The following is a 23,996-nucleotide window of genomic DNA, read 5'->3' as shown; positions in this document are numbered from 1 at the left end:
GCAATTACAGACTGATAAACCTAACTCCAGTACCAGGCAAATTATTGTAAGAACGGCCACATTGGGTCAGACCAATGGTCCTTCTAGCCCTGTATCCAGTGCCTTCTGATGGTGGCTAATGCAGATGCTTCCAAGGGAATGAACAGAACAGGGCAATTATCAAGTGATCTGTTCCCGGTCACTCAGTCCCAGCAGTCAGAGGTTTGGGCCACCCAAAGCAGTGGGTTGTGTCGCTGACCAGCCTGGCTAATAGCAATTGATGGCCCTATCCGTCATGAACTACCAAGTTGTTGTTGGGTTTTTCACCCAATTATCATTTTGGGCTCCACAACATCCCCTGGCGAGGAGTTCCACAGGTTAACTGTGGCTTGGAGGAAGAGGTCCTTTCTCCTGTTTGTTTTAACCCTGCTGTCTATGGATGTCATTGGGTGACCCAGGCTGCTGTGTTTTAGGGAGGGGTCAGTAACACATCCCTTCCCTGGCTGCACACTGCAGGCCCATCCCCTGGGCCAGGCCTCCGGGTGGGGGGGGAGGGGCAGGTGTGGCTAGCCCATGCGCAGCGCCTGCCGCGCGGCCTGTCACCCTCAGGGGGCGCGCGGGGCGCGCAGGAGGCGTGGCTCCCATGCTCACGCCCGGAATGGGCGGGCCCGAGCGCTCGGGCACGGGGAATGGGCGGGCCTGGGCAGGCCCCGGTGATTGGGCGGACTGGGGCGGAAGTAGCCCGGTGATTGGTCGGGACCGTCAGGCCGGCAATTGGGCCCCGCCCTAAAGAGGCTCTTGCCGGCTGCTCGGCTCCGCGCGCTCAGTGCGAGCCCTGGCGGCGGCGGCTCCGGTCCGGCCGGCGGAGTAGGCAGGCCCCGCCCCCAGCCATGGCGCTGCTGCTGGAGCACGAGTTCCGGCTGGTGCCGGCGGGACGGGCAGATCGAGACCGGCCCCTTCCTGGACGCCGTGGCGCGTCTGCCGCCCTTCTTCGGTGAGGGGCGGGGCGGGGCGGGGGCCAGCTGGGGCAGCGCCCTGGGGGGCGGGGCGGGGCGGGGGCCAGCTGGGGCAGTGACCCGGCGGGGGGGGGCAGCGCCCCTGGGGGGGCGGGGCGGGGGCCAGCTGGGGCAGCGCCCGGCGGGGCGGGGCGGGGGCCAGCTGGGGCAGTGACCCGGCGGGGGGGGCAGCGCCCCTGGGGGGGCGGGGCGGGGGCCGGGGGGGGCAGCGCCCTGGGGGGGCGGGGCGGGGGCCGGGGGGGGCAGCGCCCCTGGGCGGGCGGGGCGGGGGCCGGGGGCCAGCTGGGGCAGCGACCCGGCGGGGGGGGCCTGCCCCTGGGGGGTGGGGCGGAGCAGGGGGAATTGCCCCTGGGGGGTGGGGTCTGCCCCCTGGAGTTGGGTGCGGGGTTGGGGAGGGTAGAGTGGCCCTGGGGAGGTGTGGGGAGGGGTCTGGCATGAGGTGTGGGTCTGGGCAGGGGAAGTGGCCTGGGCTGACTGGGGCAGGTGAAGCACCCTCTGGGGTGTGGGTGCAGGGGAGGACCTGATGAACCAAGCTGAGCCAGCTCAGCCCCATGGGATGTGGCTCATTCCCCCTCTGCCTGCTGGAGACCCCAGTGCCCTGCCTGCTGGCTTTAAGCTCCCTGTGCTGCAGTGGCATGGGACACTCAGTGGGGTGCTGGCAAAGGGGAGCCCTTTGCTCCTTGCCAGGCCTGAAGCTGAACAGACCCTGTTCCAGCCCGATGGGTGCTGTGGACAGGCTGGCCCCTAACATACCTTGTGTGCTTGGACTGCTGTCCTGGCCAGGGAGGAGATGTGCCTAGCTCAGCCCTGGCAGCCCAGCCTGAGAGAGAGACATGTCAAGCACAGCCGCTGTGCTGCTTTTGAGCTGAGTCCAAGGGTCTGTCTGTGGGTAGCTGATAGGGCGCGTGTGCCCAGGATATCTGTCAAGTCTGAGCCATTTTCTCACAGCAGCTGTTTGCTAGCTCAGGGATCCTTCCCTGTGCCCTGCAAGTCACTGTCTCGCTGTGCCCTCATGTACCCAGCCACCTCAACAGTGCTCAATTTTCTGTTTCAGGTAGTGTCAGGATGCTCCAGGCTGTCTCGGATGCACTCAGTTAGGCAGAGGGCAGACTGTATTGACTGGCACACTGTGCTTATCACCTGGAGCTGAGAGAGTCAGGAGACCTTGTACCAGATCCTCAGCAGCTGTGTCCAGAGAGGTGTGAGGGTTAGCATCACTGGTGGGAGTTTGTTGGAAAGGCTCTGTGTGGGTGGGGGTGGGTTCAGCTGGCTTGCTAATAGAGAGTTAAGGCATTTCTAGCACTTTGTCAGTACAATGGCTAGTGTTTCATGTGCTGATTTTTTTAAATGTAGGAAGGAAAGCTGTATTAGGGAAACAGTGTAATTAATACAGTACAGCTTGTGTATAGATGAGCTCTTCGATGGCTGTACTGCAGTTAAAGATGTACAGTGCCTAGGGTGGATCACTTATTGGTATAAAGCTGCTTGTACCAGGATAGCTTATTCCTGTGCAGGAAGGAGCTACAAGAATGTGAGAAATTTGTCAGAATGTTAACACCTTAAACATGTAATATGCTAAGGCCTAGGCTACATGTCGTCTCTGTACCTGCATACGGTATGGCTGTGAATGAGTTGGTAACTTTCTGGGCTGGAGAGGGGGACTTCAGAAAATAGAGAAGCTTGGCACACCCTTAATGTTACCTAAACTGCTTTCCTGACTTAAGCTATATAGCACAACCCTTCAGAGAAGGCTTTCTCTCCTACGTGTGGGGTTCTGTGTTAATGTACACAGCTCTGTAATGGTATGTGGGACTTTCATAAGACATGGTTACATCAGCCAAATGCACCTAAACAAGGTCAACACTTAAAGTGTGTGGAGAGGATGTGATCTGTTTGTACATGAATCTCACTATGAGCCCTGTGTTTATAGAATATCAGAGTTGGAAGGGACCTCAGGAGGCATCTAGTCCAACCCTCTGCTCAAAGCAGGACCAATTCCCAACTAAATCATTCCAGCCAGGGCTTTGTCAAGCCTGATCTTAAACCTCTAAGGATGGAGATTCCACCACCTCCCTAGGTAACCCATTCCAGTGCTTCACCAGCCTCCTAGTGAAAAAGTTTTTCCTCATATCCAACCTGGGTCTGCCAGCGTTTCTGTTAGGAGCTTTAACTTTCTGGGGTTTAAAGCACTGCTTGTTTGTTCTGGCCTCAAACCCAGCACAGCTGTGATCTTAAAAAAGAGAAGGGGCAGGGGCAGGACTGTTTGGTTTTCAAAAGCCTGGGAGACTTGGCTTGTGGTTATGTTACAATGTCCTAAGAGAAGGGGCACAAGCAGGTATAAAGTGGTGATTCTCTCTAATCTTGGACTTGGATAATGACGACAAACTTTTCCAGCACTTATACAGTAAGATCTGGGAGATCAGGAGGTGGCTGAGGTGACTGTTAAACAGCAGTCTCCCCCTTTACAATTCAGCTGAATGAGTTGCATTGGAGTAAGGTGAAGGGGTCTGAAGGCAGCATTTAAGGATACATAGTGTGAGTCAACAAGGGCTTTGTAGGGAAACACGGTGCCCAGGTGAGATGTCCAGAATGTATCTGGAAGAGCCACCAGGACAAGTGAGTGTTTGCCTGGCCCTGGGAAAGGGCATCAGTGAAGCAGCAGCCTCCCATAATTTCAGTGCCCAGCTCAAGGAAAGGGGGATTTTGAGGGGTGATATTCCTTCTTTCCCTGCTCCTTCAGACTCCTTCTAAATGGAGACAGTCCAACCACAAGAACAGGCCCCCGTACCCTTGCATTAAATATCCCGATGGTGCTTGGGGAAAACCGCATCAGTTATTCTGCCTCAGCTGGAGTTGACAGCACCCCCGGTCATGGATTTAAATGGGAGACTGTTGCCCAGTCCCCAAGGAATTGGCAGTCTAAATCATGTTCTAGAAAACGAGCTCCCCAGGCATAAAATCTGCTTGCCTGGCATCTAGTGTATTGATGGGACAATATATTGTTTACTTGCTCACCCCAGGGGAGTTGACAAGGAGGCCACAAGGCTGATGCAGAATTTATGGGTGATTCTCTGGCCTGTTACACAGATTTTGAAAAAATCTACCTGAAATGTCCTGTTTCCTGAGACAGACATTCTGTTGCATGAGAGACCTGGGGATGGGGCTGAGTTGCCTACTAACAATTGCATTCTCTTTGCAGTTACTGGATCAGTTTTGTTCAGTGGCTGAGATATAAGAATTGTTTCCCTTTCAGGGATGAAATCTGCATCCCAGTTCTGATGGGAAAGGGGACAGTTCTTAGACTTGGCTGGAAAGTCAGCACTCAGCTGAGCAGCCTGCAGGGTTAACTAAGCAGGGATGTTTAAAGTAAAACCCCCCACTCTTAACATCTACAGGAGAGGGTTGCAGCTAAAGCAGAAGAACAGGCTTGATGTTTATTGCCAGGGCCCTAAAGCCCTGCCTAAGCTTTAGGACTGTGGTGAATGCCTAATCAAGAATTCATGTAAGGTTTGGGTAGGGTGGATTCTAACTTCCATGGATTCCTGGTAGATGCCTCCTCTGATCAGTTGATCCTCAAGCAGTGATGGCAGTTAACCTTCATACCTTGGGTACATCTGCCTTCTAAAGATTTGCTCTTTCACCGCACGCAGAGGTGAACTCTGCTTCCCTGTAATGTCCTATAATGGGTCATGGGGCACCTTTTCCTGCATGGTCCGACTGTTTCCTCATCCTTTCATCTCTGTCTGCACCATGTCTGTCTCCCTAAACTGAGTTTTCAGCCCACAACATTTCTCACTACTGTACTTTCTGTAAAGCTTTCCCTCCTTCCCACCTAGGCACTCACAATGTTTGGCAATTGTACCCCACACCTAAAAGCCAGATGAATAAACCTACTAGCCAAAGATACTGACCAGGTGCGAAGCCAATTTCTGTGCCCCCTGTTTTCTCAGGTTGCTTGCAAAGAGGAGGATGTTAGGATTCCAATGAAGTGTTGACCTTCCCCCCGAGCACCTGGCTTTGGCAGTGGAGAGGGGTCTGCAACTCTGCCTGTCTCTCCTTCATTGGGAAGGCAGATCAAAACCTGAGGAGATCTCCAGTGCCTGCCTCAGCTGTTACAGTGGTTGCCAAAGTTTTTACTGAGGTGACTCACCAACTGTGTGTTTGTCTTCCCCTGCTCCTCCTCTTCTCAAGCCTCCAGAGCCCTGCTCTCCCCTCCCTACCCCCAAGCCTCCTGCTTGGCTCCCCCTAGCCTTCCCTTGCTCTTCCTCACCCAGCCAGTTCCTCTCTCTCAGGCTGCTGGCTGTCAGCTTGCTGGCTCCAGCTGCTTCCTGTGCTGCTGCTGCTGCCTGGATCCCACTTCCCACCCTGCTGCCCCTGGCCCAGCAGCAGTGAGTGCAGCAGGGGAGAGGAGGAGTATGCTTCCTCAGCATGCATGGGGTGAGGAGTGACAGGCAACCCACCTACACCTTTCCTGTGACCCCCAGTGGGTCAAGATCTGTCATTTGGGGGACACTGAGCAACAGTGGGGAAGCTGACTTGATTCTGTAGTTTCATTGCTGCCCAGAGTTCTGGCTAGCAGCAGTAAAACTGACGAGGAATAGTTCAATTTTCACCCTGTTGTAGTTTGGCAGAGGCCTTGGAGCTGTAGGACTATATCAGTTCCCTTCTGCCTGCATTTGCAGAGTTATTGTTACAATCACAGGGCTTAAAATGGAAGCTTAGATTCTGCAGTTGTTCCGAAGGCAGTTTTCCTGGGAAAGCACCAGTTTCCCTGAGCATGTGGGTTTGACTTGTCCCAGTAAACTAAACCAGGTTTTAATATAAATGCTTGACAGCCAAAAGAATTAGGTATGTTCCTCTTGGTGTTATCTCCTGCGAATTACTCAGTTAAGTGGAATGCAGTATATTAGAAATCAGCCCACTTCTCAGATAAGTAGCATGCTTCATAATTGAGTGTAACTGAATCTTGCCACCAATCCTGCCCTGTTTATAGGCAGGGTGTAGTGATGCTTTGCTTTCTCTTGTTCTATGATATCCAAGTGAATAAGGAGGCATCTGTCCTTCAGTCATTTGGGGTGTGATCTATATAAACTTCAGCAGTGCAATGTGTTAACAGTGACTGTCTTTGGAAGGCTACCAATACTTGTCAGCAAAGGGAATCTAGAGTAAGAAGGAAGATCCTGAGCCCACACTCAAAACAATGGGAGGTCTGAGTTGTGACTGTTTGTGTGAGCTGCAGTGGTTATTAGATGTTTCTATTGCTGTTCCGATCAAGAAGGAAAAATCCCTAAGGTGTGTTGCACTCTGTATGTAACATGAATTCATCCCTCCAACCCAATATTTACTTTTGCCTGATTTTGCAGCATAAGCATGACTTAGGTAAGCGGTGACTGACTTTACTGGATAGGAGGGGTGGAACAACTCTCTTCTTTAATGGCTTGGAAAATGAATGTAACAGCAGCACAAGTAAGAGCATTAACCTTTCTGCAGTGCTGTGGGGAGGTAAGTGTCCTGGCAGCATCTTTCTGAGTGAGGTGGGGATTGTCTTTTGACAGATCAGGTTGAGATGTGGAACATAAATTAAGTGGAACTCAGCTGCTCTGGTGATAGGGGTGCCTTTTAAATGTGTATAATTTAGTGACTTGTCTGTGGTCTACATCGAGTGGGTACTAGAGCCAGGATTTGTGCCTGGGCATTGCTGGCTCCTAGTACTGTGTTCAGTCCACCTGGTCATGCTGTGTTCCATTGTAGGCCTCTCCTGTCTTGCTGCATTGTAACATGCTGAGCTCCTCCTGGCAGTTGGATGCCAGTGGATTAGGTAAAGCTGTTGGAAGAACATCAGGGCTACTTCAGTGAGATGCTGCTCTGACCTCGTTCCGCATCTGTCAGCTTCCTGGAGTCAATGGAGGCAGTTAAGGCCCAGTAGGATTTGTCACCATTTACAATAATGCTGAAGAGTTACTGATGCCATCTGTCTAAAACACCAAACAGAAGCCCCTCCTGAGCTCCCCGGCTCTGCTGAACCCCTTGCCCAGAGATGGGTAGGGATGCTCACTGAGCATGAGAACCTCTGGTCAGTAGTAAAGTCAGCAGCCCTCCAGAGGGGAGGAGCGGGAGAGAATCTTTCCAGTGTGGAGTTGTTTTACACCTGCAGCCCTGGAATCTGTGATTGCACAAAACCTACTCCAGCTTGGTGCGGGGAGGGTCTGAAACAGTCTGTGTGAAGGGCAAGTCTGTGTCACCAAGCAGCAGTGTAAAAAGGGCAGCAGAGGTTCCATGCTTGTCTCAGTGACGATCAGATTTCTCAGAGTACAAGAAAAGTTGTTTTCAGGCAGCCCCACAAATGTTACCTATGACAGATGAGTGAAGGCAGGATTTGGCTTTGTGACTGGAGCCAAGTTCACAGTTTGGTTAGTCTAGCACTGTTTGCCGGTAGCTATCTAGGGTAAAAAACAAACTTCGAATAAAAACATTGACTCTGAATTCACATGGGGAGCAACAGATATGTTGAACAAAAATGTCACTCTTTACCAGGCCCCTAGCTACATCCCAGCAGACTGTTTGAAATATGATGCCTTAACTTCCCCAGAGTACCAAGCAAGGTCTTACCTGACATGCCCATCATTGCTATTGGCCTGTGGGGCGTGCTCATGGGTGAGAACCAAAGCATCCTACAAAGGGATCATCCCATGTGTGGTCTGCCTGACTAGCTCCTGTCGTAATCCAGTGACTGGTTGGATTGCATCACTGGACAACTCATGCAGTAGGTTAATTGGCAAAGACCCCATCCAACTGGCTAAACGACTGAGTTGAAAAACTGTTCAAATTCCCTTGAGTCAAACTGGTCACAGTAAGAGCCACCTGGGCCAGCCAAACCACATCAGAGAGGGAGCTGAACAACAACACAAAATCATGATTTAACAAAGTCACCTGGAAGATCAGGGGTAGACCCCAGATTGGAGTCCAGTGCTTTAACCACAAGATTGCTGTCCTTGTCCTGGCCCCCCTCACTGCCAGGGCACTGGAAGCTTGGTCTTCTGGGCAATGACCTTTATAGTACTTCGTGGCTTCCCTCTCTCCACCGCATTAGCGGTTGGTTGAGTTCTTATGGCATTGTTTCAAATCAGGCTGGGGGAGGACTTTAAGATGCTATTGTGGGAAGGCAGCTTGATAGACCAGATGTCAGCCTGAAGTGATGTGCATGTATTGTCACTCCAAGAACCTTCTCCATTTCCCAGGATTCCTTTCCTTGAGCCAGCCCTTCAAAAACACAGCTCAGCTTTGCTGTGTGAGAGGAGCAGTCTGTCTCTCACCAGCAACCCTCAAACACAGCACAGGGCAGCCTGGTGACCCTGGCAATAGAGGCTTGTCTCAAAACATCTGTTCAGAAGTCTGGTTTTATCACACCGACCTTACTGAGCTCCCAACTCCCCTAGTGCAGACAGTTGTGTTGGGGAGCAGTATCCAGAGTAACTTGTGTTATAAACACACCACAGTGAAGCCATAGCAGCCGCCTCCTTCACAAATACCTATAATGATGGTCTTATGTAACCACTGATACATCTGCAGTGTAATTTAAAGGCTTGTTTACACTTGAAAGTTAATTCAGATCAAAGTAGGGTGTGGATTTAGCATGCGATATCTGTTCTAGACTAACTCGTGTGTGGACATGCCCTAAAAGCCTGATTTTTATTAAGCGTTGGGATATTTCAACACAGTGGATATTCTGCTGTTAAACTGAGAAAATCAAGTGTCTGGTATAGCGCAAACAGAAAAGAGGGGCTGATTATCCATTTCATCCTCAGCTTTATCACCAACTTCCCCAGGATTTCTTCCTGGGATGAAATAGGAAGGTGGCACCTCATTGTAAAGGGTATAAAAGTTGCTAGGGTGAGGCAGCTAGCAAGAGTCAATATGCTGCGTTCTGGGGCAATGCAACACAGAAGGACTCGATCTGAGTAACTGAGCTAAAACTGGTAAAACAGGAATGTGAAAGGCAGAGCAGTTGTGTTCACAGGACAGGGTTTGTGCTAAACGTATCCTTGGACAGGCTGCTGCAATAAGATCTTATGGGAGCAAGAAGCAGCTTGTGACCTTATGCTCTGGGAATGCTCCTCTACACCCACATGTTTTGGGCAGGACTTAATTGCTGAGTTAGCTTTATTTGATAGGAAAAAAGCTGTTACAAGCTAACCATGTAGTTTTAAACCTAATGTATCTTCATTAGAAGCTGAATAAATCTGAACCTTTGGCTCAGCAGAGCACTAATTGCTAAAAAAGTAGTGCTACAAAAACAGAAATCCAGAAGGCAGTCAGTGATTGGCGCATAGACAACATAAGCTAGGCTGCCACAGAAAGAATTGTATACCATAAGAGTCTCAGATAGATAGAGGATGCTTTCCTAGGAGGATCTGAATGATCCTATTAAATGCATACCCCGCTCCTTGCCCAACCTCTGAATTTTGCTTCTGTTCATCTTGTTCTAATGTGTTTCCCTTCAGTTTCTCTGTACGTAGAATTAGGCAGAATAAGATTTAAAACTAGTTGGATTTTTATAAATCAATTGTAAATGGTAATGCAAATTGATGATGATCTGTATAATCAGATGTTGAAAGCTTGCATATGGAGGGATGGGGGAGGTCTGTGTGTGTATATTTAAAGTCTTAAGTTAATTGTGGGAAGAAAGAGAAGCAGCTTGTGAGCACTGTCAGGATGTTGGAAAGCTGTGTCCCCCAGGATGGCTGCTGCTTTGGTTGATTGGGATCTCACTGCAGCTCCTTTCTGGACAGCCCTGGGCCCTTTTCCCAAAGTAGAATGGGCTGTGGGGAGCCAGAGAAGGGGTTTGGCAAACAGTGCTTTGCCCACCTAACCCACTATCTTTGCCGTTCAGTGGCACGGAGACCGGCATTCCTTCTCAGCCCATCCCTGTGGACATCACTGCTGCTTTGGGTCCTGCCAGGCCCAGGTTCCTTCTGGCATCCTGTGCCCCCCTCTGCTTTCCTGACTTCCTCCTGGTTCTCCCTGTCTGGCTGTTCCTGGAGGAGACCCTGTTCTGCTCTCCATCTTGTCCCTCTGTTCTCTCTGGGTGAGCTCACTTGCACAGCCTCAACCATCCTCCTGATGCTGAAGGCTCAGAATCTGCCTCTGCTCCTGACCCATCACCTTGCCCTGGCTGCCATCTCCTTTGGGAGTCTGGCATCCAGCTCAAATGTAGCATGGCCAAGGCTGTGCTCATGTCCATCACTGCACTGGCTGAAAAGGAGAGGACTGGGGCCTCTAGGTGCTGCAGTAATGTATGTCCTAGGTCAGACTCGTCTCCCATCAGTGTGTTGGGAAAAGGGGAGCTCGGGAGCTTGTCCCATGGAAATAATGAACCAGTTGACTTGTCTAGTGTAGATAGGCCTGGCGGTCCCAGGCTGCTGGCTAACAGGATTTCCATAGCCTGTTAGGTGTTTCCATCCATGGGGGAAGGGCAGGGGCATCATGAGATGTACAGCAGCAACTTTTTTCTAAGCAGACTGGCTGGCCCCATGCAGAAAAATCCCAGTGGAGAGTGTGGTGCCCACAGTGCACTGCCAGTGGGGATTACACTGTATCAAGGAGCCCTAGCCACTAGGGGCAGTGGTGGTGGGGATATTGCATGCATTGCCCCAGTTGCATTTCCTGGGTTGATGCTCCTCAGTGGCAAACCCAGAGTGATTCTGCTGCCTTTCCATGTCCTGATGTCAGGATGTGCATCTCTCATTGCACGGGTAGAAACTGTTGCTAAGTTAAATGTCCATCAGACAATAGCAATATTCTGTTCCAGTAGCTGCCTCAGTGGTTGTGCTCCTGACAATGTCTGCTATTGTGGGAGAATTACACTACAAAAGTCCCTCCACTAAAGCAGAGTATAAAGCAGTATAATGGCTGCCTTGATTACCAGCCTCTCTAAATGACTTGCTATAGCTTTTAATTGGATGCACTGATTTTACTGAAACACTTCGTTCAAGCTCCATAAGTCACAGTACAGTAACCTAAACCCCCTTCAAGTTGGGTAAAGTAGTGAGATGGCATGAAAATGGTTCCCAAGTGCTTGTGATACCTGCCCACAGGGCTCTCTCTGCCTGAGGGCTCTGCCTCTGGTGCTCTGCTGTCCTCTGGAGTAACTCTTTGCTTTAGGGGAGATGTTCTCGAGAGCCAGCAGTGCAAGTGTGCCAGGGCCCTTCCCCGTCTCTGTGTATAACTCTGGGGATCTGGCTAAAGCACAAGAAATTAAAGCTTCAGCCTTCGATAAAGTGAATTTGGTGATGAAGTGCAGGTGCATCATGGGCAGCCATGAAACTGACCTGGCTCTGCCTTGGTCTCATCATTCCCTCTTCCCCATTGTTAGTGTGGTTCTGCCCCAGCCTGGCAGGAGCACTGGGAAAGGTGAGTGGGATCGTTCAGCCTCTGGTGCCTCCTACACTGCTGGGAAGAGGCTGACCGTGGAGCTGGGTTTCTCTGCCTTGTGTGTTTGTCCAAGGGAGACCCCTGACTCCTGGTCCATTTCAACCCAATCCAAGTTCAGGCCTGTAATCTGGAGACCAAGGGTCTGTGTCCCTTGGCATCTCTGCTGGATCTAAATATCATTGCCAGCCCTATGCAAATAGGGTCTGGGATTTCTCTGAAGGATTGTTCAGGGGTCAGGGAAATGTTACACACTAACTGAGCTAACAGTCGGTGGCGCTGCCCTTCAGTTAACCAGCCTTGATTAAAAATAAGGTGCACAACAATGGCAGGGAGGAAGTAATCAGAATCCACAGATTATTGCTAAGAACTGAAACTGGTGCATCTTACCTCAGAGTAACTAGTGTGTGAGTTGTCCCAAGGGAAGAGCACAATGAAGACATGGCACTGGGCGTGGCCAGTGCGAGACCCTCACCTGGGGTTGACCTCCATGGTAAAACAGAACTGCTTTTCCCCTGTGGTCTTCCCTCCAGACAGCTCATGCAAACATTCTTCCTCTTGAGCAGTGAGGACAAGGCCATAGAGCCGGGGCTGGGAAGTCAGATTCCTCGACAAAGGAAAGAGTTCAAACTGGGACGTGTGTAAGCACTAAACAGCTGACAAGTGACACAGTGAAGATGAAACTGGGGGATCTAAAGTGACATGGTGTTACAGCAAGACCCAGCTGACTGCCTTGAGAGCATTTAGACCTTAAGCAGGACTCACTTCCTGCCCCAGTAAATTGGTGGTACCACTGGTAGGAGCTGAAGCTGAATTGGCTTGTCCCTGAAGTGCTGTGAAGATAGAAGCAGTAGGACTGCTTGTGAGTTTTGCCCCAAGTGTGTGTGGTTATTTATCCACTGGACACCCTTTGTAGCTCAGCTGTTTGTAAATACCTCATGCTTTTCACCCTGGCTTGTTTGTATCTGTGATCTGTTCTGGATCTGTTGCCTTTTACCTCTTTCAGAGGTATTTGGTTGTATGTCCTGATTCAGGGATCTGTTCTGTGACATAGATTGGCTGTTTCTGTTGGCCTTCCTGACACACACCCTCATTATTTTTTCTAGATTGCCTTGGGACGCCAATAGTGTATTCGCCAGTCAAAGCAGATCTAGCTGGAAATATCAAGGTAGGAAGGGGATTCCTGAGATCTGATTCTTCAAAACTTGTATTCTGGGGTTACTTGTGCTACATCACCGAACTCCAACACTAAAGGCTACAATCACTAATAATTGTGCTGTGCTGGGGAGATTTGAATATGATTTTCTCCCATGTGAAGCTGTTATCAAAATGGAAAGCTGTGAATTGGAGATGGCAAAGAGGGTGACACTGGGTATCTTAGCACAGCTTCAAGCAGAGGAGTGTTCAGTCCAGGGTTGCTTCTTACTTCTGACCACCTTCCCCTCCCCCCGCCAAGAACTCTGTATAGGTTCAGGTTTGACACTTGCTATTAGTTCTTTCACCGGATTTAGCTCTGTATTGACTGGCCTCTTCAGTTAGTTGCTTTGCTTGAAATCCCCCACAGTGCCTATAGCAATGAATACGAGGAACAAAGCTGGCGTGAGAGCACCAGCCCAACGTCTCCAGCAAGCCTTGAATATTCTTAGTTACATTGCAGTCATAAAACGGGAGTCTCTTCCTCAAGGCGCTTGCAGTTCTGTGGACTTGGGTTTCCAGCAAAAATGCTCTTTGGCTAGTTCATCACTGACTTCCCCGTTTATGCGGCTGTGGTGCTATCTACTGATGTTTAAACACCCTGAATTCAGATAAATACTTAAACCATTTTCCGCCCTCCTCCTCCTGCAGTGTTGCTGTACATTGCTAAGCTGCCTGTAATGGGAGTGCATAACACTGCATTTTAACTGCTGTATGCTCGTTTCTAAGGCTGTAGGCTGTTTTCAGGCAAAACTCTGAATTATTTCCTTTGGTCAATTTCAGAAAATCCGAGCGGTTTATGAATCAAATCCTACCAAGTTCAAAACGCTAAAGAACATTTTGGAAGTGGAGAAGGAACTGTATGGACCAGCATGGCCAAAAACTGGTGCAACACTGGCACTAATGTGGCTAAAAAGGTGAAGTGTGGATTCTGTGGCTGTTGCACACTTGTGGTTGTAAATCTCCCTCTAGACTTGCATGCCAAATGCTGATTCCACTACAGAGAGCGAGTTGCTCTTGGTTCTGGCCTAGTTAATACTCCATTGCTATTAATTTGTCCCCATCCAGTGTCTGTCACCTGGTAAAACAGTGCTGCTGTCTTCCCTATGTAAAGTCTGTTCTAGCACAGTGGTTCTCAGCCAGGGGGCTGCAGGACCTTAAGCTGAAGCTCAGAGCCCCAGTGGAGCTGACCCTCCCCACAAGGGTGAAACCAAAGGCACAGGGCTGAAGTTGGGATCAGAGTCCCAAGCACCCCATCCCCCTCCACCCAGTGCTTGAAATCTGGAGCTCCAAGCCTCGAGGCGTGTACCCCCCACACACTCAGTGGCTGAAGCCATCAGCAGGGCTGAACACTGGTGTCCCTGTGCCTGCACCAGGCTGAAAATGGGAGTCCTGAGCCTTTGCGTTTCCAGCAGGGCTAAAGCCCCAGCAGAGCCAGAGGGCTGAATCCTGGAGCCCTTAACCCCAGCACCCATTGCAGGCTAAAGCCTTGTGCCCCAGCAGGGCAGGAGCAAAGCCACAGGGCTGAAGCCCTAGCGCACCCTCCCTCCCCCCTTGATGCCCCCAACTCAGTGGTTGAAGCTAGGAGCCCTGAACTTGCCCTCTCTCTTCTCTCTTCCACCCCACCCTCCCCTCCCCCCACTGGGCCCTGGAGTTTTTAATGGTGTGTGTGTGGGGGAGGGGAAGCGCAAAAGAGTTTGGCCTAGACCACGTGGGCTCCCTGGTGCATACGTGACCAGAATGGTAAATTCTGGAGAGGGCCATGTGAAAACCCTGGTGCAAGAAATTCAGAATCCTGCAGCAGCCACAGCCTGTTAACTTCCCTTGGGGAGGCATTTTGAGACTGGTACTGTGGGTGACACTTGCAGGGAGTTGCCAAGCTGGCAGATGCTGCTTCTCCTCTCATAACTTGGGCTGACAGGTAATAGTTTGAACTGTGAAATGCCTGATGGACAGTTGTGTGTCTAGTGCAAACCTCTCACAGCTGTTCTGTGCTCTCCTTGTTCACTCAGGGGCCTGAAGTTCATTCAAGTTCTCCTGCAGAGCCTTTCAGATGGCGAGAGGGATGAGGAAAACCCGAACCTCATCCGAGTCAATGCACTGAAGGCCTATGAAATAGCTCTGAAGAAATATCACGGCTGGATGCTGCAGAAGCTCTTTTCAGTGAGTGCCTCCAAAGGGACCAGGGGAGAGACGCCCGACTGCCCGGGCGGCCGTAGCCCCTGGAGCTGTGCTTCATGGGGAAGACAGCTGGGAGCTGGTACCTGGAGGCTCGCTCTATAAATGCCTTTAGTCTCTCCTGCATAAGGAGTGCAGGATTGGGCTCTGATCGGCTTCTTCTCCTAGGCTTGGCTGGGAGGGGACAGGGACTCCCAAATCCTGAGACACTTTGGAAAATCATCTACACACCATAAAACAACGCTACTTGTCAGAGTGCAGAGCTCCTACCTGCTGAAAACCCAGCCCCTGGGCCTCCCACTAGTCACTCCTGGAAATCCTGGCCAGTTGGGGCTATGCCTGGGACCCCCACAGGGGACTTGTGGGCTCTGGGCAGTATCCCTGAACCCAAGCTGATGCTAAATTCTGAGTAGCCAGTGGGATTACTGTAGACGTTTGCTGCTGTAGATGCTTGTCACAGCAACTTGTGTGGCAGATTGTTGGTCTCGGCTGCACTTGTAAGAACTCACTTAGATACTTTGGTGCAGAGCCGGGAGTGTTCTGCTTGGGGGCTAATGGGAGCCTGGGCAAGGCAGTGGGAGTTTGTGGTAGGCAAAACGAACAATGGTGAGCTGTGGGGGGAGGTATCTCGGCAGGGGGGCCAAGGGATGGTAGTGCTGATTTAATCTTCTATATTGAGAGTTTCCTCAATTAGGCAACTTAGGTGCAAAACTTAAGTTTCCTGCCACCATTTGGCTTTAAGCCTTGTGGGCCTGCTGCTTTGAGGTGCTGAGTTCATGCACCTTCTAGGATGCGTACAGCCAAGAGGGGCTCATTTTATCATCCATTTGCACAAAACCAGTGTGAACTCTGAAGTGCACCAGATGTCCTGCCTGCCTCTGCTTGACTACAAGTTCTCTCCCCCTCTCTTAGGGATCTGTCTATGCTCTTCCATACAAGTCGGATTTACTGAAGGCTCTTGAGAAAGGAAAAGAAGTGAATGAGGAGGAGACTATAGAAAAGATCCATCAGTTCCTAGCAAAAGCCACTCCTGTGCTGGATGCCATTTATGATATGTACACAAAAATGAATGCAGAACTGAACTACAAAGCTTAACATTTGCACAGGACTCTAGCGAGTATAAAGTACACACCACCTTCATGCCGAAGTGGGAACCCTAAATCACTGAGCACTGGGGCTGCTCCTGGTCATCAAGTGACAGAGTCCTGGCCTGGATATGCAGGGAACAGCCTGGTTTTTAAATAGTTTTCTATAGAAACAGAGCACTAAAATGATTGTATCTCAAATCTTCATGGAACTCCAAACACCTGTTTACCAACTGGGGAGCAATGAAACTTTCTACTCTTTAAAGCCTGTCTGGGGGAATGAGGTGTAACTGACGACAATGCTAAGCTGCTGCTATTTTCTGGCTTTACCTCACTTTTTTAGAGAAGTGTGATCCAGGGAAGATATTGGTGTATAATTTGGATTGCCGGTATCCTTAGAGATGAGGAGGAGTTTGTACTCCCACTGCAGCAGTTACTATGATGGCCTGTGTGTGTGTGTGGGGGGGGGTTAATGTGGTTAAACAGCTTGATGACACTGTGACTGAGAAGCTTCCAAAATAATGCCAGAAATTTGCAAGAAAATAAACCTTCAGTGATTTCTCTTCCTCCTCTTCTCTCCCCCCCCTGGTCACATTGATATTTTGTAGGATTCTGAGTTTCCTCCAGTGTGGGAATGGTTTCTTCTGCCTAACTATTTCTTCAGGGACCATTACTCCAAGTTAAACCACTTGTAACTTCTATGTGTATCTTTCTAAATTTCTCTCCAGAGACACAAGTTGCCTTAGTAGTGGTTTGTGACACAACTGAGCCTTACCTTAGGACAATGCGGGAGGGAGGGAAGAGAACTGCAAATAAATGCTAAAAATGAAACATCTGTTTTGAAATTCTTTTGATGTCCTCTGACTAGAGAAATTCCTTCTCCTTGGGTGCCAGTCTCCTCACCTCATCTGTTCTCTTAATTTTTACATGGAGCATCTGTTTGATCATGCTTCACTCTGCAAACATCTAGAGTCCTAGATCTGCAGTTAGATCATTCTAGTCACTAAATTACCTACAAGCCTATTTCAGAGCCAGACTCCTTGTAGCTCACCAGGAGATAATGCTATTTGCTGTTTAGCCTGATCCAGCTTTAGTTCAGCTCACTTTCCAATAGCAAATATAAAAACTTCTATTTGGCTGTCCTGTTCCTCCAGCTTTTGCCAGGGTGGAGGCAGAGTAATGGGATTCAAATTGCCTGCTGCCTTTTCCTGCCTGTGTTTTTTACAGGACACCTTGGCTGTCTTAACTGGGCCCAGAGTTCTACTGTTTAAAGTATTTCCATGGGGTCTAGCTATACTTTCAGGTATTAGGCTCTGCTTTTTCATCCCCATGCTCAGCATTAGGAGAAAAGTTGGTCAAAATCTGGCCAGTGCACATCTGATGCCATGCTTAATACTTTGTTGATCTCAGAGTAAATTTAGTGCTGCTGGCACATGCCAGCCCTGTCTCCTGTGAGCTACAGAACAGGGCAACACCAATCCAAGTGGCCCATGGCTGCCCTCTAAACATGCCCTGTCTCAGGGCATGCAGGAAGCCCTATTCTATGGAAGGAAGGAAAAGTTGCTCAGTCACAAGCCCCACCTTGCCATTTCTGAGACTACACGCAGGGGGCTGCTGTCAGCAAAGCAATCGGAGAAAGGAGCTTGGGGAATGCCTGGTCAGAAAGGCAGCCATCTTACAGCAAGGTACAGAGGCAGTGGGTAGAGAAGGCCAAGGCAGGCTAAGCCTCCCCTAGCAGAGCTGGTTGTGGGTTTTGCAGGGGAAGGTGTTTTCCTTTATGACCCATGCAGGGTATGTGCTACTCACCTTCCTGGGTTCCTCAGTAATATCTTGAGTTCAGGGAGATTACTGAGGAACCCAGGAAGCTGAGTAACACACCTTGGCTCCAGACCCTGCATGGCGCATATCAAAATCTCAGGTTCTTTGGAAGAGATGAACTTTTCCCAGGGTGGTGGCTTGGGGTCTCAGGAGGGGTAAGGTGCAGCACAGATTGGAGGGCACCAGCCAGCCTGGGCCTTTGCTGGGAGAGGTGGGGCTCTGGCTTGGGCAAAAGAGGGGGGCTGGAGGGCTCCGCCTGCTGCCCAGGGTGAAGTGAGTCCTGCCTGATACTGAAACAGATGAACTATATTCAGTGACGCTTTGCTTGCTCTAGGCAGGTCTCTTCCCCTCCACCCAAGGAAATGCCACATTTATCACCTGTGGCATTGCGTTGGCTCCTGCAGCAAAGGGGCAGGAGAAGCAGCATGGTACCTTCCCAGCTGGGGACCAGTGATGAGGAGCCAGCCCATACATGTGCTCCCTCAACCCAGGGACAAGCAGCAGCTAGTATCACCTGGACACCAGCAGGACTATCCTGTTCTCATGTGTTGTAAGGGGCAAACTGCTCTTAAAGCTGCAGGAAAGCTCTGCCCCAGGTGTGATGAGCGCTGCTTGCCCTGGTTCCTGAGCAGTAAGTGGGAGAGAAGGGTTACTGACTCCCCTTCTCCTGCAGCACCAGGGGGCTGAATTGCCAAGACACCAAAGGTCTGTGAACTTCTAGTGAATCTTCCACAGTAGAAAGGTGCCCTGGGCAGAGTGGTTGGCTCAGTTATCTTGTGGGTTTGTTTTGGCTTTAAAGTGTTGCTCTAGGAGGGTCATTCACTCCTCCTGGCTTATTGATGTACATGCCCTGGAGTGCTGCATGGGGGCAATGCTTTGTATGGCCCCCCACAATCTCCCTGCGCAGCGCTGGAGTCCAGTGAGTGGAGCCTAATAGTCCAGGATGGAGCTGTGGCCTTGAGCTTTCAGCAAATTCAGAACATGCAGGATGGGTGCTTGTCCTCCTAGCCCCCTGGAAGTCAGAGTGAGTGGCATGTTCAAGCCATGGTGTGCAAACAGGTCATGTGGAGGGGCCTGAGAATGCTGACCAGCAGTGACAGGGTTAATCACTAGTGGGGGTGATTTTAGCATTCATCAGTCAGTGCAGAATGCTCACAGCGCTGAATGGAGACATTTGCCCATCTTTGGTCTTTCAGTGTCTGATGTGCAAAGATGCAGCCCATTGCCTTCTGCAGCAAAGGGCCCCAGCCCAGCAGAAGGGGCAAATGGGTGTAGGTGTATTGAAACATTCCAGAGGAATCAGCAAATTCCAACCGGAGACCCTTACCCCCAGAGTTTGTAGGTTGCTTTGGGCAGGTAAAACATGGACCCTGCAGCTGCAGGCAACAGGCAATTTGCATGATTCTTATAGCACACAGCCCTGTACATGAGTTTGATGCTGTCCAGCCAAAAAGCAGACAAGAACTTGCAAGCTAAAGAGAGAACCTGCAACACGGAATCAGGCCAATAGCCTGGCGGGTATCCTTGCATGCAGCCCAGCTCCTGTGTTTGGGATGAGCTCACCTTTCAAAGTGGCTGACTTTATAAATAATTCTATAGTTTCTTGGTCCTTGAGAGTGTGAATATGCTGATGAACCTTGGTGAGCTCCCTACCAAAACTGCTTGCTCCTGACATCAGGAGTCATAGGGACTTCACTGAACAGAAACTATGGGGAAGGGGCACTTACAGGAGGCAGCAGTACTGTGTCCCTCTAAAGGCAAGTGCTAATGCGTGATTGTGGTAGGAATCCTGCTTTAGCTATACACTGGCTTCCAGAGCAAACAGTGTTTTGTTGGCACTCTCTGAAGGTGACAAGCACGGGTGACTAACACAATTCAGGCGTGTGTGTGTTCAGAATGATTCTCAATGGCGTTTGGTGGGACGCCAGATTATTTGAAAGCAAGGGATGGAATGGGAGAGTGTAGTGCATAGTGGTTACAGACACACTAAGGACTGGGCCCTATCCTGTTCCCCAGTGGGAGTGTTACACTGACTTCAGCTGAAGCAGAATCAGGCCCATTGTCAGTGACAAATACCATTCCAAGAACATTCAGAACAGCCACAGTTTACAGAGCAGTTCTTAAACTGGCCAGTGGACCGCTGAGAGCATCACAGCACTTGCAGGTGGTCCATGGGCATCTGGCTGATCCCTCTGCACAGGGTTCTCCTTGTTCCCAGCTGTTTTATTATGTTAAAATAATCTAAAAATAAGCACGTGTTCCTGTGCTTGCTCACTTTACATTCTGGCTTGTGCAGCTCATTGTTCACTGACCAGAAGTTAAAAAATCCCATCAGCCAATCCAAACTCCCAAACAGTACGACATGTAAACCACTGCATGGTTAGCAACAGTCTGCTCTGCAGCTGGCTATTGCATGTGATGTATCACATTCTGCTGTCACTACAGGGTAAATCCAGTCTGATTTAAACAGATTTAAGCTGGTATAAACAGGACCAGACTTTGGCCCAGTACATTTATAGCGAAGGCATTCCCGGTGCAGGTATTCAAGAATGGTTCTGTCTTCAGCTTTCACCCTTGCTTTTATGCACCAGTCTCAGTCAGACAAAATGATTCTCCCTTATCGCAAATACATTGTCTGTGGATTTAATGTCACGGGCTCAGTGGCTCCAGCCTTGGCTATGGCAGCCTCTGCTCTGCTCCGTGTGGGCACTAAGCTTTCATACGCTTCCACTTTGCCTCAGTTATAATAACCATCAATGCCACCGGAATCCCCTCTTCAGAGCGGTGAGTGACAGTGGGCTTGGGATGTTGGCTTGCGTTTGTCTGGAAAGCACCGTGCACATTCACGTGCTGTGTAGGACATAATTTGACTCCTTTGTGCATATGCACTGTGATGCCATCTTTACTTACACAAGCACACACTATTCTTTGCATAGCATGCCTGCCTCGTGCAGCATCCAAGGCAGCACTTGCTTAATGAGCTGCTGTGGAGGTGTCACTAGAGGGCGATGGAGGCACACACTTTGGGGGTGCTTTCACAGCTCTGGCAGACAGCAAAGCCATGTTGAGATTCAGGAATGCTGGGGGCAGTTCCAGGGTGGGGTGGGGAAGAGTTCTCTAGTGGTTATAGACCCTCCTGCCCTGTCCCCCCACCCCAGGCTCCCCTTGTCTCCTTCTGCTCATATTCCCCCCTGCTGCCATCCCTCCTCCAGTCCCTGCCCATTCACCTCACCTGAGTCCTGCCCGTTTTCCCCTCTGCTCCTGCTCCCATATTCCCCTGAACCCTGTGCCTATCCTCTCCCATCCCTGACTCCTGCCCTTTCCCCCAATTGTTCCGACTCTCTCTGCTCCTGCTCCTGCCTCCTCCTGCTCCTAACTTCCCTCCCTTCCAAGCTCCTATCTCCCCTCTGCCAGGCTCTTGCAAGGGGAGCACTGAGAGCAGCATTGGAGGGCCAGGCTCCCTGCTCTCAATTCCAGGGCCTGGTGCCACAGCAGTCCCCCAGCAGCCAGGAGACACAATGGCAGGGAAAGTCCTGCTCAGCCCCTGCACCGGAGCACGCTCAGTCTGGTCACACATGGCCACACTGCAAGGGGCTGGAGCATGCTCAGTGCAGATGGGCTCTGGAGAATTTAGCTGCCAAACTCTAACAAGTCCCTACTGAGCATGTACAAACTGAGATTTTTCAAAGGCTGCTAACTGCTAAATTTGGCAGATTTTCATGGGAATAGCAAAAGGCTCTTCTCTGACACTGGGCAATCCCACTGCCATATTTCAAGCACTTTCTCTAAAGCACGGAGGTGCTAGAACTTCCCAACAGAACAGCTGTATGGATTTTTTTGACATAGGCAAAATAATGTATTTTCCCTTAACCTCATTCTATAAAATAGCTGAACCATTTTAGCTGAAACTTTCCAAAAAAGTTCAGCTGGAGGCAAACACCTGGCATGGAAAATTTCATCCCAAATGGTTAAAGTTTGGCAAAGTTATAAGCAACTGAAAACAGGGTCTTATAATGGAAGGTGTCAGGTAAACTTGAGTATAATGTTACCTGCTCTGCTTATAATAGATGATAATAGTACTTTGCGCACCTCCAGCACCCTGTCCATTCAGTGATCCCAGTGTTCTTAACCTGCTTAAATGAAAGCCTCCTAAGCAGACATTATATGCATTTACAGACAAAGAAACAAGCAGGGCCGCCCAGAGGATTCAGGGGGCCTGGGGTCGAATTGCTACCGAAGACCTGGCACTTCAGCGGCGGGTCCCAGGGCAGAAGGACCCCCCGCCGCCAAAGTGCTCGGGATGCAGGGAGTGGGTTCCCTGGGGCAGGGGCAGGGCGCAGGGAGTGAGTCCCCAGGTGCCGGACAGGGCAGGGTCGGGACTCAGGGAGTGGGTGCCCCGGTGCCAGGCAGGGGAGGGTCGGGGTGCAGGGTCTGGGAATAGGGAGCACGTCCCCTGGGGCAGGGGCAGGGCGCAGAGAGCGGGTCCCCAGGTGCTGGGCAGGGCAGGGTTGGGGCACAGGGAGTGGGTGCCCTGGTGCCAGGCAGGGGAGGGTCGGGGTGCAGGGTCTGGGCATAGGGAGCAGGTCCCCTGGGGCAGGGTCACGGCACAGAGAGTGGGTCCCCAGGTGCCGGGCAGGGCAGGTTCGGGGCACAGGGAGTGGGTGCCCCGGGGCAGGGTCCGGGCAGCACAGAGTCGGGGCACAGAGCAAGGTCAGGGAGCAGGTCCCCAGGTGCTGGGCAGGGCAGGGTCAGGGTGCAGGGAGCGGGTCTCCCAGTGCCAGGCAGGGCAGGGCAGGGTCGGGGCAGAGGGAGCAGGTCCCCCAATGCCGGGCAGGGCAGGGTCGGGGCAGAGGGAGCGGTTCCCCAGGTGCCAGGCAGGGCAGGGCAGGGTCCGGGTGCAGGGAGCGAGTCCCCTGGGGGAGGGTCCAGGCAGGGCAGAGTTGGGGCACAAGGCAGGGTCAGGGCACAGGGAGCGAGTCTCCCAGTGCCGGGCAGGGCAGGGACGGGGCAGAGGGAGCAGGTCCCCCAATGCCGGGCAGGGCAGGCTCGGGGCAGAGGGAGCGGGTCCCCAGGTGCCGGGCAGGGCAGGGTCCGGGTGCAGGGAGCGAGTCCCCTGGGGGAGGGTCCAGGCAGGGCAGAGTTGGGGCACAGGGCAGGGTCGGGGCACAGGGAGCGGGTCCCCTGGTGCTGGGCAGGGCAGGGGCACAGGGGCGGCTCCAGGCAGCAGCACACCAAGCACGTGCTTGGGGCGGCAAGCCGGGGGGGGCGCTCTGCCGGTCGCTGCCAGGGCCCTTCGGCGGGCTGCCTGCGGAGGGTCCGCTGGTCCCGCAGCTTCAGCGGATCTCCCGCAGGCTGCCGCCGAATCCACAGGACTGGGGACCTCCCGCAGGCAAGCCACCGAAGGCAGCCTGCGTGCCGTGCTTGGGGCGGCAAAATACCCAGAGCCGCCCCTGACAGGGAGTGGGTCCCCCGGGGCAGGGCAGGGTTGGGGCGCAGGGAGCGAGTCCCCCGGCGCAGGGTCCGCGCAGGGTCGGGGCGCAGGGAGCGGGTCCCCCCAGGCGCAGGATCGCGGCGCGCAGGGCAGGGCAGAGTCGGGGCACAGGGAGCGGGACTCCCGGGGCAGGGTCGGGGCGCAGGGAGAGGGTCCCCCGGCACAGGTTCCGGGCAGGGCAGGGTTGGGGCGCAGGGAGCCGGTCGCCCGGGGCAGAGTCGGGGCACAGGGCGCAAGTCTCCCGGTGCTGGGCAGGGCAGAGGCACAGGGCGTGGGTCCCGCGGGGCAGGGCAGGGTTGGGGCGTAGGGAGCGGGTCCCCCGGCGCAGGGTCCGGGCAGGGTCGGGGCGTAGGGAGCGGGTCCCCCGGCGCAGGGTCCGGGCAGGGCAGGGTCGAGGCGCAGGGTCCGGGCAGGGTCGGGGCGCAGGGAGCGGGTCCCCCGGCGCAGGGTCCGGGCAGGGCAGGGTCGAGGCGCAGGGTCCGGGCAGGGCAGGGTCGGGGCGCAGGGAGCGGGTCCCCCGGCGCAGGATCCAGGCAGGGTCGGGGCGCAGGGAGCGGGTCCCCCGGCGCAGGGTCCGGGCAGGGCAGGGTCGGGGCGCAGGGTCCGGGCAGGGCAGGGTCGAGGCGCAGGGTCCGGGCAGGGTCGGGGCGCAGGGAGCGGGTCCCCCGGCGCAGGGTCCGGGCAGGGCAGGGTCGAGGCGCAGGGTCCGGGCAGGGTCGGGGCGCAGGGAGCGGGTCCCCCGGCGCAGGGCCGGGCCGGAGGCGGGGCGCTCGGAGGGAACCTGAGCCGCTCCGGCTGGAGACGCCG

General features: G+C 52.5%; 1 protein-coding gene across 1 annotated transcript; it reads left to right on the top strand.

Moving 5' to 3' along the window:
• Positions 1-809: 809 nt before the first annotated feature.
• GLTP (glycolipid transfer protein) lies at positions 810-16,711 on the top strand. The gene is given in 6 exon segments (XM_050924285.1): positions 810-911; positions 913-973; positions 12,530-12,591; positions 13,401-13,534; positions 14,630-14,780; positions 15,708-16,711. Coding segments are annotated over 6 exon segments (633 nt in total). The 5' UTR covers positions 810-869; the 3' UTR covers positions 15,891-16,711.
• The last annotated feature ends 7,285 nt before the right edge of the window (positions 16,712-23,996 follow it).

The sequence above is a fragment of the Gopherus flavomarginatus genome, chromosome 15 (genome assembly GCF_025201925.1).
Source record: "Gopherus flavomarginatus isolate rGopFla2 chromosome 15, rGopFla2.mat.asm, whole genome shotgun sequence".
Taxonomy (NCBI): domain Eukaryota; kingdom Metazoa; phylum Chordata; order Testudines; family Testudinidae; genus Gopherus; species Gopherus flavomarginatus.
This window is presented reverse-complemented; position numbering and strand designations above follow the sequence as displayed.